The sequence below is a fragment of the Panthera uncia genome, chromosome D1 (assembly GCF_023721935.1).
Source record: "Panthera uncia isolate 11264 chromosome D1, Puncia_PCG_1.0, whole genome shotgun sequence".
In the NCBI taxonomy this organism is placed as follows: domain Eukaryota; kingdom Metazoa; phylum Chordata; class Mammalia; order Carnivora; family Felidae; genus Panthera; species Panthera uncia.
Window position 1 is genome coordinate 49,378,219 of NC_064808.1, and position 12,386 is coordinate 49,390,604.

The 12,386-nt window shown below is 36.5% G+C and overlaps 1 protein-coding gene across 2 annotated transcripts in view; it reads right to left on the minus strand.

The window, feature by feature from the left end:
- Positions 1–2,256: 2,256 nt before the first annotated feature.
- The window catches only part of ZNF215 (zinc finger protein 215), a 32,253-nt gene continuing 22,123 nt past the window's right edge, over positions 2,257–12,386 (minus strand). The window contains exons 4-6 of one of the 2 annotated variants that reach the window (XM_049650910.1): positions 12,094–12,226; positions 11,661–11,756; positions 2,257–3,233 (exon numbers count right to left, since the gene is read on the minus strand). In XM_049650910.1, the coding sequence (XP_049506867.1) occupies positions 2,326–3,233; positions 11,661–11,756; positions 12,094–12,226 (1,137 nt within the window). In that variant the 3' untranslated portion in view covers positions 2,257–2,325. The remainder of the gene's footprint in view (positions 3,234–11,660; positions 11,757–12,093; positions 12,227–12,386) is intronic. The other variant, XM_049650903.1, reaches the window with a different exon arrangement.

Sequence of the window (12,386 nt, forward strand, 5' to 3'; positions counted from 1 at the left end):
GGGGGGTGGGAGGGAGGGCAGGGTGGGTGATGAGTATTGAGGAGGGCACCTTTTGGGATGAGCACTGGGTGTTGTATGGAAACCAATTTGACAGTAAATTTCATATATTAAAAAAAAAATAAAAATAAAAAATAATAATAATTAAAAAAAAAAAAAAAAAGGTGAGGAGAGCAGGAAGGGTCTAAAATAGGGTGGGAAATGGAAAGGACTGCAGTTGGGGGAAGCAGAACGATTTCTGGTAAGCATCAATGCCCTGTAAAGAGCTGGATGACTACTTCAGACCGCACATGGTGAGGTACATGGTGCCAGAAATGTGTTCACTGTAAAAGCTGAAAGAAGAGTCCTATGTTTGTCTTCTACGAACTCCCTGGGCACACGGCACAGATTTCTCTCACAGCAGTGATACAAGTCTATGGCACAACATGAGCTGTTAGTCCTATCCTTACAATCTAATATAGCTCAGTATTTTTCCCTGAGGACAGTTTACACATCTTATTTACACTTAAAAAAAAAATCAGTTGCCTTCTATACACTAATAATAAACTTTCAGAAAAAGAAATTAAGACAAAAACCTAATTTAAAGGGCACTGGGTGGTTCAGTGGGTTAAGCATCTGACTCCTGATTTCAGATCAGGTCATGATCTCATGGTTCTTGGGTTCAAATCCCATGTCAGGTTCCCCGATAAGCATGAAACCTGCTTGGGATTCTCTCACTCTCCTTCTCTCTCTGCCCCTCTCCGTACACATACTCTCTCTCAAAATAAACAAATAAATAAAACAAAATCCCATTTACAACTTCATGAAAAGGATAAAATACCTGTGGATAAGTTTAGCCAAGGAGATGAAAGATCTATACGCTGAAAACTATCATTCATTGATTAAAGAAACTGAAGAAGGCACAAACACAAAGATCTTCCATGCTCATTGACTGAATTATTGTTAAAATTAATATTGTTAAAATTACCCAAAGAATATAAAGATTCAATGCAACCCCTCTCAAAATTCCAATGGCATTTTTCACAGAAAAAGAAAAAAATCCTAAAATTTGTATGGAACTACAAAAGATCCTGAATAGTCAAGGCAAACTTGAGAAAGAACAAAGCTGGAGGCATCACACTTCCTAATTTCAAACTATATTATGAAGCTATAGTAACCAAAACAGTATGGTACTGGCATAAACACAGACACACAGATCAATGGAAGAGAACAGTGTGCCTAGAAATAAACCCACACATATGTATGGTCAATTAATTTACCACAAAGGAACCAAGAATATACAATGGGGAAAGGACAGTCTCTTCAATAACCATTATTAGGAAAACTGGACAGCCACATGCAAAAAAGAAAATGGACCACTATCTTAAACCATACACATACACAAATAAAAAATGGATTGAAGACCTGAAATCATAAAACAAGTGAACACAGAATAATTTCCACATTAACTCATCATAAGTGTTCATACTCCAGTATACCTTTTCTGTTTTTGAATAAGATATGAGTTTTAACAAGCCACCATTCATTCATTGGGAATGTCTCCAATATGAACATTTTGAGGCAGATTAAGATAAGCCTCTTGGCTGAACACTGTTTGGGATCCTGAAGTAGCTTACAGAAGATAAAGGAAGTTCTAGTATACAGAGTATTATTTAATACAGAGCATTAACACACCTTACTGACCTCTTAATGTTTGGAATAAATGATAGACCCAAGGTTATGGATGTCTCTCTAGCCTATATCCCAAAGAGTACTTTTAAAAATGCAGACTTGAAGACTACATGTAGATTTGTTACTCTACTTCCCATTGCAGTTGATAACCCTCCACCAATTCTAGGTCCCACTCAGCACCAGGACAGCCAAGGATATTATCAAGAATGGAGTAATTTGCTGTCACTGTGGTCTCTGTCATTCAGAGTTCAGTTCTTCGTTAGCAGTCTTCCGATATTCTTGTGAGCTCGTGGTTTCTCATGACCTTCTCATAAGGACTGAAAGTTTGAGTTTTATTAAATATCAACTCTAAGGGTATTGCTTGGCTCCTCCCTACTTCAATAAATTAGGTGAATATATGGAAGCCATAGGTCCCATTTATGAAGTAGAAATGATGATGGCCGTGATATCAAAATCATGATAGGCAAAGACTTTATGGTGATATATTTAAACTCCATACCCTTGTGGCTTCCTTTGGGAGACTGGAAAAGCTCAGACAGATATATGCCCAATAAAATATTTCCCTCTAATATAGTTCTGTCATATCAATTAAAGAATAATCCCTGACAAACGTTTTATTGCATTTACTACATTCACAGGATTCCCTCCAGTATAAATTCATTGATGTAGGTAATCCTGGGTTTCTTCCTTCTCTTGAGTATGAAGTTTTTGGTGTTTTTTAAGGTTTGAACTCCTATTGAAGGTCTTCTCACATTCCTTACATTTGAATGGTTTCTCTCCTGTATGAATCATTTGATGTCGAATAAGGGAGGAGCTCCGGCTGAAGGATTTTCCACAGTTAACACATTCGTAGGGATTATCTCCAGAATAAAGTCTTGAATTTTTATTACTATTTTTACTCTCACTGAAAGCTTTTCCACATTTACTGCCTTCACAGACCTTTGCTTCAGTATGAATTTTTTGATGCTTAGTAAGATTTGTACGTCTGTTGAAGAATCTCCCACACTCACTACATTTATAGGGTTTCTCTCCTGTGTGAATGATCTGATGTCGAATGACGGATGAACTCCGGCTGAAGGCTTTCCCACATTGATAGCATTCATAGGAATTCACTAAGGTATGACTTTCTGGGTGCTGAATGTCTATACTCAGGCTCAAGGCATTTCCACATCTATTATATTCTAAATGTTGCTTACCTACTGAATCTAAATTAAATTTGAAGTTAGTTTTAAACTTATCACATTTTGAGAACCCCTTTTTCATAGAAATTCCCTGTTGTATATCAAAAATTGAATTAACTGACTCAACATCTAAGCTTTTCTTATTCTCACTACCTTCAAAGTTTCCCTCCTCAGTGTAGACTGTCTTGTGAACAAAAGCTTCTTCTGGCAAATTTATGTCCCAGTGTTCCTGGCTCCTGCATAGCCAATCATCACTCATCCAAGCATCTGAAGAAGGGGGTCCACTTTTGGTCAGTCTTCTCATAATTTCTCCATGAGATGATGATTCTCCAGAAATTCTCTCCTTTGTAACTGAATCTTGGTTTTCTGAAATTACCTCTCTGTCTAAAAAGAAATTAAAAATTCTATGAGCTAGCAGAAGGGAAATTGTTTAATTAGGAAAGGGATGCTAAACCACATAAGGAAATATGCAGATTTTATGGGTCTTAAATACAGAATGGAAATGTGAGGTGAGATTAGAAAAGGAGAAATACAGAAGAAATAAAAGGGACAAAAGTATTAAAAAGGAGGTTAGAAGATCATAAAATATGAGAAGAGCTATTCAAGTATATTAATGAGAATACATAGAGCTTGGGTCAAATATCAGCATATGAACTGGGATAGGGTAGCATTTCATAGTTCACATTGTTACTGGTTCATAACTAGTCTGTGTGGATTACACATAGTCTTCCTTTCCCTAGCATCTTGTCTTTGTCTCTTTTAACCCATGCTGTTCATCAATAATAAATACACCCTTCTGAAACACCAATTTAATCATATCTTTAAAAACAATCTACATTTACAGGCTCCACACCTTAACCAGCTAAAACAAACTTGCAATCAGTGTCTCTATTTCCATACAAGCTGCAGTTATTCCTCATATTTAACAAAGGCAGAAAAAAAAAAAAAAACTATAATCAAAGGTAGCAGAGAAACCACCCTTTTTGTGGGCTCAAAATCACTCCTGATTCTAATAGCCCTATGATACTTCTCTAGGTATTTCCTAGAATGCAAAACTTCACCTGTTCTAGTTATGATTTAATTCTCTTGTTTTCACCTGTCTTCAGTTTGTTTCATTTAATAATGTCCCACTTCCCTTCTCAAAATTGCTTTCTCACTTAGCTTCTGTATAAATACTTACATTCTAACAACTTTTTAAAAACTAAATTTCACTGACTTCCCTTTATCCTCTCACATATAACTTCAGGTTTATCTAATGCGTTTACTTCCATACTTCACTGGTAGCCAAAACACATCTTCCACTTGGTAGTCTCACATATATTATCGACCCCTGTTTTTATCCATCTCCAAGACAATGCCACTCAACTATCCTACTACTCTCTTCCAACTTAACAAATGAGCCTGAGAATTTCATCTTTCATGTGGAAAGAACTTCCCTCAATGTCCTCACTTGTTTAGTGAGTCACTGTCCTTCTAATATTTACACTAGAGTCCACAAAGAGATCTTGAATAACCATTGCTCTTTAGCTCTCATATCTAATCTGCCCTGAGGTACTATTTTTTTATGAAATGATGTTTACCTCAAAGCAGCTCCACTGATATATCCAACTTTGTCAAATACCTATTAATTCTGCCTGGTTTAGTCTAATTTCTAGCAGAAACTATCTGTCTGTGTAATACAGTGGAAACTAGACCATTAAGTCAGAATCTCCTGGGGTGGAGCCTAGGAATATAATGAGGGTATCAATTGTAGTTTCGCTGTTTCTGCCTCACCAGCGTAAACTGGGTGTGTGGGCAGATAACCTATAGGTCTTCAGTGAGAGAGGAATCTCTTCCAAACCTGGACCTAATTTAGATGGTGAGATCCTGGACTTCAAGCTTGATGCCATAATGAGGTCTTAGGAGAGAATAAATATATTTAATAATGGGGAAAAAAATAATTTGTGGCCAGAGGACAGATTATAGATCAAAATGGCTGCACATTCATAAAAAACTCACAGCTAACATCATACTCAAAGGGCGAAAACTTAGAAGCTTTCCCCTAAGGTCAGGAACAAGACAAGGATGTCCACTCTCACCACTTTCATTCAAAATAGTACTGGAAGTCCTAGCTGCAGCAATCAGACAAGAAAGAGAAATAAGAGGCGTTCATACTAGTAAATAAGAAGTAAAACCCTATTTGCAGATGACATGATACTGTACATAAAAAACCCTAAAGACTCTATCAAAAAACTACCAGAACTGATAAATTTAGTGCAGTTGCTGGATGCAAAATTAATATACAGAAATCTGCTGCATTTCTATACCTTAAAACAAAGTAGTAGAGAAATTAAGGAAACAATCCCATTTACAACTGCACTAAAAATAAAATATGTAGGAATAACTTTAACCAAAAGGGTGAAAAACTTGTACTCTGAAACCTATTAAACACTGATGAAAGAAATTGAAGTTGACACAAAGAAATTCCATGCTCATGAACTGGGAGAACCAATATTGTTAAAAATGCCCATATTATACAAAACAATTTATAGATGTAATGCAATCCCTATCAAAATATCAATAGCATTTTTCACAACACTAGAACAGATACCATATGTTTTCACTCTTATGTGGATCCTGAGAAACTTAACAGAAACCCATGGGGGAGGGGAAGGAAAAAAAAGAAAAAAAAGAGCTTAGAGTGGGAGAGAGAGCCAAAGCATAAGAGACTCTTAAAAACTGAGAACAAACTGAGGGTTGATTTGGGGTGGGAGGGAGGGGAGGGTAGGCGATGCGCATTAAAGAGGGCATCTTTTGGGATGAGCACTGGGTGTTGTATGGAAACTAATTTGACAATAAATTTCATAAAAAAAAAAAAAAAGAGAATCCTAAAATTTGTATGGAACCATGAAAGACCCTGAATAGTCAAATCAATCTTGAAACAGAAGAACAAAACTGGAGTATCATAATCTCAGATTTCAAGATATACTACACAAAGCTGTAGTAATAAAAACAGAATGGTACTGGCATAAAAAATAGACATATAGATCAATGGAACAGAATAGAGAGCCAGAAATAAATCCATGATTTTATGATCGATTAATCTACGACAAAGAAGGCAAGAATATCCAACGGGAAAAAGACAGTCTCTTCAACAAATGGTGCTGGGAAAACTGGACAGCTACATGCAAAAGAATGAAACTGGACCATTTTCTTACTCTACACAAAAATAAACTAAAAAACGGATTAAAGGGGCGCCTGGGTGGCTCAGTCAGTTAAGCGTCTGACTTCAGGTCATGATCTCACAGTTCATGAGTTCGAGCCCTGCATCAGGCTCTGTGCTGACAGCTTGGAGCCTGGAGCCTGCTTCAGATTCTGTGTCTCCCTCTCTCTCTGCCCCTCCCCCACTTGCGCTCTGTCTCTGTCTCTTTCTCCCTCTCTCTCAAAAATAAATTTAAAAAGGGATTAAAGACCTAAATGTGAATCCTGAAACCATAAAATTCCTAGAACAAAATATAGGCAGTAATTTCTCTTACATTGGCCGTAGCAACATTTTTCTAGGTAGGTCTCCTTTGGCAAGGAAAACAAAAGCAAAATTAAACTCTTGAGACTATACCAAAGAATCTTTTGCACAGTAAGGGAAACCATCAACAAAACTAAAGGATAGCCTACTGAATGGGAGAAGATATTTTCAAATAATATATTCAATAAAAGGTTAGTATCCAAATATATATGGAAGAACTTGTACAACTCAACACTAAAAAAACAAATAATCCAATAAAAAAAATGCGCAGAGAACCTGAATAGACATTTTTCCAAAGCAGTCATTAGATGGCCAACAGACATATGAAATGATGTTCAATGTCACTCATCATCAGAGAAATGTAAATCAAAACCACAATGAGACATCAGCTTGCACCAGGCAGAATGGTTAAAATCAGAAACACAGAAAATAACAGCGTTGGCAAGGATGTGGAGAAAAAGGAACACATTTTGGGGGAATACAAGCTGGTGTAGCCACTGTGGAAAACAGGATGGAGGTTCCTCAAAAAATAAAAAATAGAAATACCATATGATCCAGTAATTCCACTACTGGTTATTTAGCTTAAGAAAATGAAAGCACTAATTCAGAAAGATGTATGCACCCTATGTTTACTACAGGATTATTGATAATAGCCAAGATATAGAGGCAACCAAAATGTCCATTCATAGAGGAATGGATAAAAAAGATGTGGTATGTATATACAATTGAATACCACTCAGTTATAAAAAAGAATGAAATCTTGCCATTTGCAACAACATGAATGGATCTAGCAGGTATCATGGTAAGTGAAATAAGTCAAAGAAAGGCAAATACCTTTATGATTTCACTCATATGTGGGATTTAAGAAACAAAGGAAAAAAGAAAAACAAACAAACAACAACAACAAAAAGAGTCTTAAATATAATGAACTGATGGTTACCAGAAGGGAGGTGTGTGAGGGAATGGGTGAAACAGTTAAGGGGATTAAGAGTGTATTATCATGATGAGCGATGAGTAATGGAAAGAATGAATGAATCATTATGTTATGCACCTACAACTAACATAACACCATATTTTAACTATACCTCAAAAAAAAAAAAAATGGATGCACATTCTTTTACACTCTCCTATAGAGCAATGGAGTTAATTTTTCTTCCCCTTGAAAATGGGCTCCTTCTGTGACTGCTTAGCCTACAGAATGTGGTAAAAGTGATACTATGCCACTTCTGGGCCTGGCCTTTAGGAGACTGACAATTTCCAATTCCTCTCAGGATACTCCCTCTCAGAACCTGGCTGGCATGCTATGAGAAAGAAGCCCATGCCTCAAGAAGAGGCCACATGGAGGTACTCTGGTCCATGGGGCCAGCTAAGTTCTCTGTGACAACCAGCCTCAACTTCCAGCCATGTGATGAGCCATTTTGATCATTCCATCCCAGCAGAACACTGTATCTTCAGCCAATATCGTATAGATCCTGAGAACTCCTAAGTCAACTCACAAAACTGTGAGAATTAATAAAATGATTGCTGTTTAAAGTCAGTAAGTTTGGAGGTAAGTTTTTAGAAACAATAAGTAACTGAAACAGTTAACTGTTCCAGTAGCATTTACTGAATGGCAAAATTCCTAAATGTATTTCTCTAAGCAAGTTTGTGATGTTCGCCTCATATTTCTATAACTCATTTTTCATATAACTCTATTATTCCCATTTTTAAAATAATTTTCATGTATTTTGTTATTTTCAAATCACTTAGTTCTAGCACATAGGAAAATTACCAATATTTTTATTTTACATCTAGCCACCTTATAAAACTCTTAACAGATATAGTAGTTTTGACAATGAGTTTCTTGGATTTCTAGGTAGAAAGTTACCATTTACAAATAATAGCCTTTTTTCCCTCTTTTCTACTAGTTAAATTTCTCATTTTTTGGTCTTTTTGTTCATTAGTTACATATTTCAGGTCAACATTCAACAGGTTGAAGCAGTGGCTGCTAACTTCCAAGAGAAAGAAGTGGAGTCCTATTACAGGCTAGACCCATAACTGGCAATGTCACTTCTGCAGCATTTGATTGATTAAATAGCTCAGTGCCAGCTGAGATTCAAAGGGAAGAGAAACAGTCGGCATTTTTTTTTTTTTGGTTTAATTGAAGTATAGGTGACACACAATGTTACATTAGTTTCATGTGTCCAAAGTCTACGTCTTGATGAAGAGAGCGACAAAGATTCCGTAGCCACCTTTAAATCACTATAATCTATTAACGGTTTTGGAAAATAAATGACATTTACAGAGGCAAATTCCAGATTGACTGAAGTATTATATTTAAATGATGAAATAGATGAAGTCAGAATAAAATCAGGAAATGTGTTTCTAATTTGGGGATGGAAAAATTCTTATGCATAAAACTAACAGATATAAAGCACTGGGGGAAAGATATGTGATAACATAAATTTTAAAAATATGTATGGCAGACACCATAAATAAAATAATAAAAAACCTGCAAGATCTCATTTGTCGTAACTATGATCAATAGTGAGAATTTACATAAATTTTATTATATATTAAAAACCTCTAAATTCTTAATAGATAATGGACATAAAACCATTTGCTGAATCACAAGTGACCAAAACAAATAAAATAATTTTCAGCTTTTTCATAATCCAATACACATCTATCTATCCATTTTTTTCCCCTTTTGTCCTATATATGTGCAAAAGCTTGAGATATAAAGGTAGGGCAGAAAGGGACATGGTCCCTACCCTCGAGGAACATAAAGCCTAATGTGGGAGACAATGACCTATACAGATACAAGTAAAATATAATTGTGACAAATGATAAAAAGAGAAGATTATGGTGCTATGGGAGTATATAACAGAAAAAACTAACTAGTAGAAAATGTGAAACTATCTGAGATCTGAGAGAAGACTAGGAGTCAACTAGGCAAAGAACAGGAGAATGAGATGAGAGATGATGATGGACTACATGGACTACAGTAGTGGCACTACGTATGGAGAGAAGTGGAGACATTCAAGGGACATTTAGAAAGATACACACACACACACACACACACACACACACACACACACACACACACACCCAAGTACTAGACAGGTGAAGGAAGGAGAAGTTGTGTCAAGGATAATACTCTATACTTGTGTAACAGGATGAATGGCAGTGCTGTTTACTCAGGGAATAGAAAAAGACTGGAAAGGAAAAGTTATGACTTTGGTTTTATGGAACTGAAGTTATCTTTACGACAGCCAAGAGAAATGTCATGTCCTTCAGAAAAGAAGCCTGGGCTGGGGATACAAATTTGTAAGTCACCTATACATGTGTGGTAAGTGAAGGTGCAGTTGTAGATGTGATAACCTCAGGAAGAAAATACAGAGTAAGAAAACAAGACAAAATGAGACCAAATCTTGAGAAACGCTGGAATTTATTAGAGAGCTAGAGAAAGATTAGTCTGCAATAGGCAGAGAGAGAATAATCAGAAAGAGAGGAGGAATATCAGAAGTATTCCAAGAACCTACGAGTGTTTTAAGAAAGAAGAGCAGATAATACTGTCACTTGCTTTGGAGAAGTCAGTGAAACAAGGAACGAAAACATATCCACTGGATTTAGCTACAAGAAAGTCATCTATGACCTCAGTAAGAACTGTTTCAGATGGATATTTGGAATAAGAGACAAGTGAAATGGACCGAGGACTAAAAGGTGAGGAAATGAGAAAAGTATAAAATATCTTGAGAAGTTTGGCTATAAAGAGGTGAGTGATAGAGAGGTTGAAAGAACAATTTTTTTAAATCAGTAATGACCTAAAAATGTTAAAAAGCTAAATGGAGAGGAGTGCCTGGGTGCCTCAGTCGGTGAGCATGTGACTCTTGATTTCACCTCAGGTCATAATCCCAAGGTCTTGAGATATCCCAAGATATCCACGTTGCCCCTGTGCTGAGCATGGAGCCTGCCTGAGATTCTTTCTCTCCCCAACTCCTGTGTGCTCTCTAAAATAAAAATTTTTTAAATTAAAAAAAACAAACATAAAAATAAATTTAAAAAAAAGCTAATAGGAGGACTAGCTAATGAGAGGCAGAAATGGTGAAAATATAAGTGAAAGAAGACAGGGAGAAATGGAGTCCAAAGGAAAATGGCAGGGGGGATGGGCAAGGGAATTTACCTTAGAAAGGATGAAATTGAGTAATCTGCGTATCAAATTAATAAAGATTTCAGGTAAACAATAGCGTGCTAGGGTGCTAATAGATAATTAGTGAGTATGATTGGTATAACCTTTCTCTAGACAATATGGCACAAAGTAACAAGACCTTTAAATACATTCATGTCCTTTGATGCTGAAGTTTCTCTTCTAATAAGGCATATCCTATGGAACTTATCAGACACGCCTGAAAACTGGGCAACAACCTGAATGTCCAATGGCTGGGGGGAATGGTTAAATATATTATGATACTTGTATGTGATGGACCATTACATGTGAAGCCCCATTTCCACAGACTAGTGATAACACGTAATTGCCCTTGGTATCATATTAGGTGAGAAGAACAGAATAGAAAACAACATATTCCTGATGATCCCATTTTGGAAAAAAAGAAATCTTCATAAGCCACAGAGACACATCATTGCAAAGAAAAAAGCCTAATAAATAAAAAAAAATGTTAATATTGCATAGCTCGGGGTAATGAGGTCATGGGTGAGTTCTATTCTTCATACTTTTCTATATATACTAAAATTTATCATAAGCACACAATACTTGATAATCTCCCACAAATACAATGTTAATAAGAATAAAGAGATTATGATGAAGGTAGAAAGTTAGGGCACAAGAAGTTCTATAGTAAAAGAAGGAAAACTGGAAGATTACTAAAGTCACTCTTGCATAAAGCAGAGCTTTGTTTTCTTTGAAAGAATACTACTTAATGTTAGGTTGTCTAATGTTTGTTAGCACTTCCCATGCTCCAGGAACTGCTCTAAGTGTGCCACACATATCAACTCATGTAGTCCTCACAGGAACGTGGAGATAAATACTGTTATTAACTCAGTGTTACAGATGAGGAAACTGGCAGATGGGTTGCTCCAGGCCACAGAGCTTTAAGTTAAGTGTCTGCGTTCCTCACCTGCAACATTCCTCCAATTACCCACTTATGAAATCGAATCTGTGAATGAAAAGCAATGATGACTTTTTTCCTTCAAAGCTTCTGCGGTTTTATCATCACCTCCCCAACTCTTAACTCAAAGGCTGTTAACCTCACCGTGTGTTTAACAAACAGAAGATTCTTACAAATGCCTCATATCTGCCTGGTTCTCACCAAAAAAAGATGTGCTTGGGATTTCTTGCTCTATTATCCATCTTCTGTCCTTACTTTCCAACTCAGAGAGCTCAACTGGTTTGGAAAATACATGTTCTTTTCATGGGGAACATGAAAAAACAACAAACAAACAAACAAACAAACATGACACTTCCGACATTTTTATAGGGAAAAGAATTCCATCCCTATGTAGTAGTCTAAGAGCTGCTGAAAGATAAGGCCAGGGGTCACCACAGACTTGTGTATTTCTAGCTCTATATTAGAAAAGACTCTCCCTCAGATACAGCAGGAAAATCTGCTATTGTGCCCAGAGGACATTAGGAAACCTGAACCCAAACCCAAGTGTCCCTACCTACTGTAGTAGTCCTATAGCTTTTTAGCAGCAGATAAAGAAACTACTGATGGGCAGCATAGGTAAACACATAGAAGTCACCTTGATGCAATGAATTCAGGTTCCTATAGTTCTCCAGCATCACGTCCCTGTACAGGTTCTTTACAGCAGGGTCCAGTTGTCCCCACTCTTCCTTGCTGAATTCCACAATCACATCTTTGAATGATATTGGTTCCTAAAATATTAAGTTTCTTTTTAATCAAAGGTCAGCCCCAAAAATATTACTAGAGAAGAAATGAATTTGGAAAGAATAGCGTAGGTGCCTAGAATATGTAAGAAATTGATGAAAATGTTTGGGGTTCTAAGTTTTGACAAACAGGTTATATTAGAGGCCT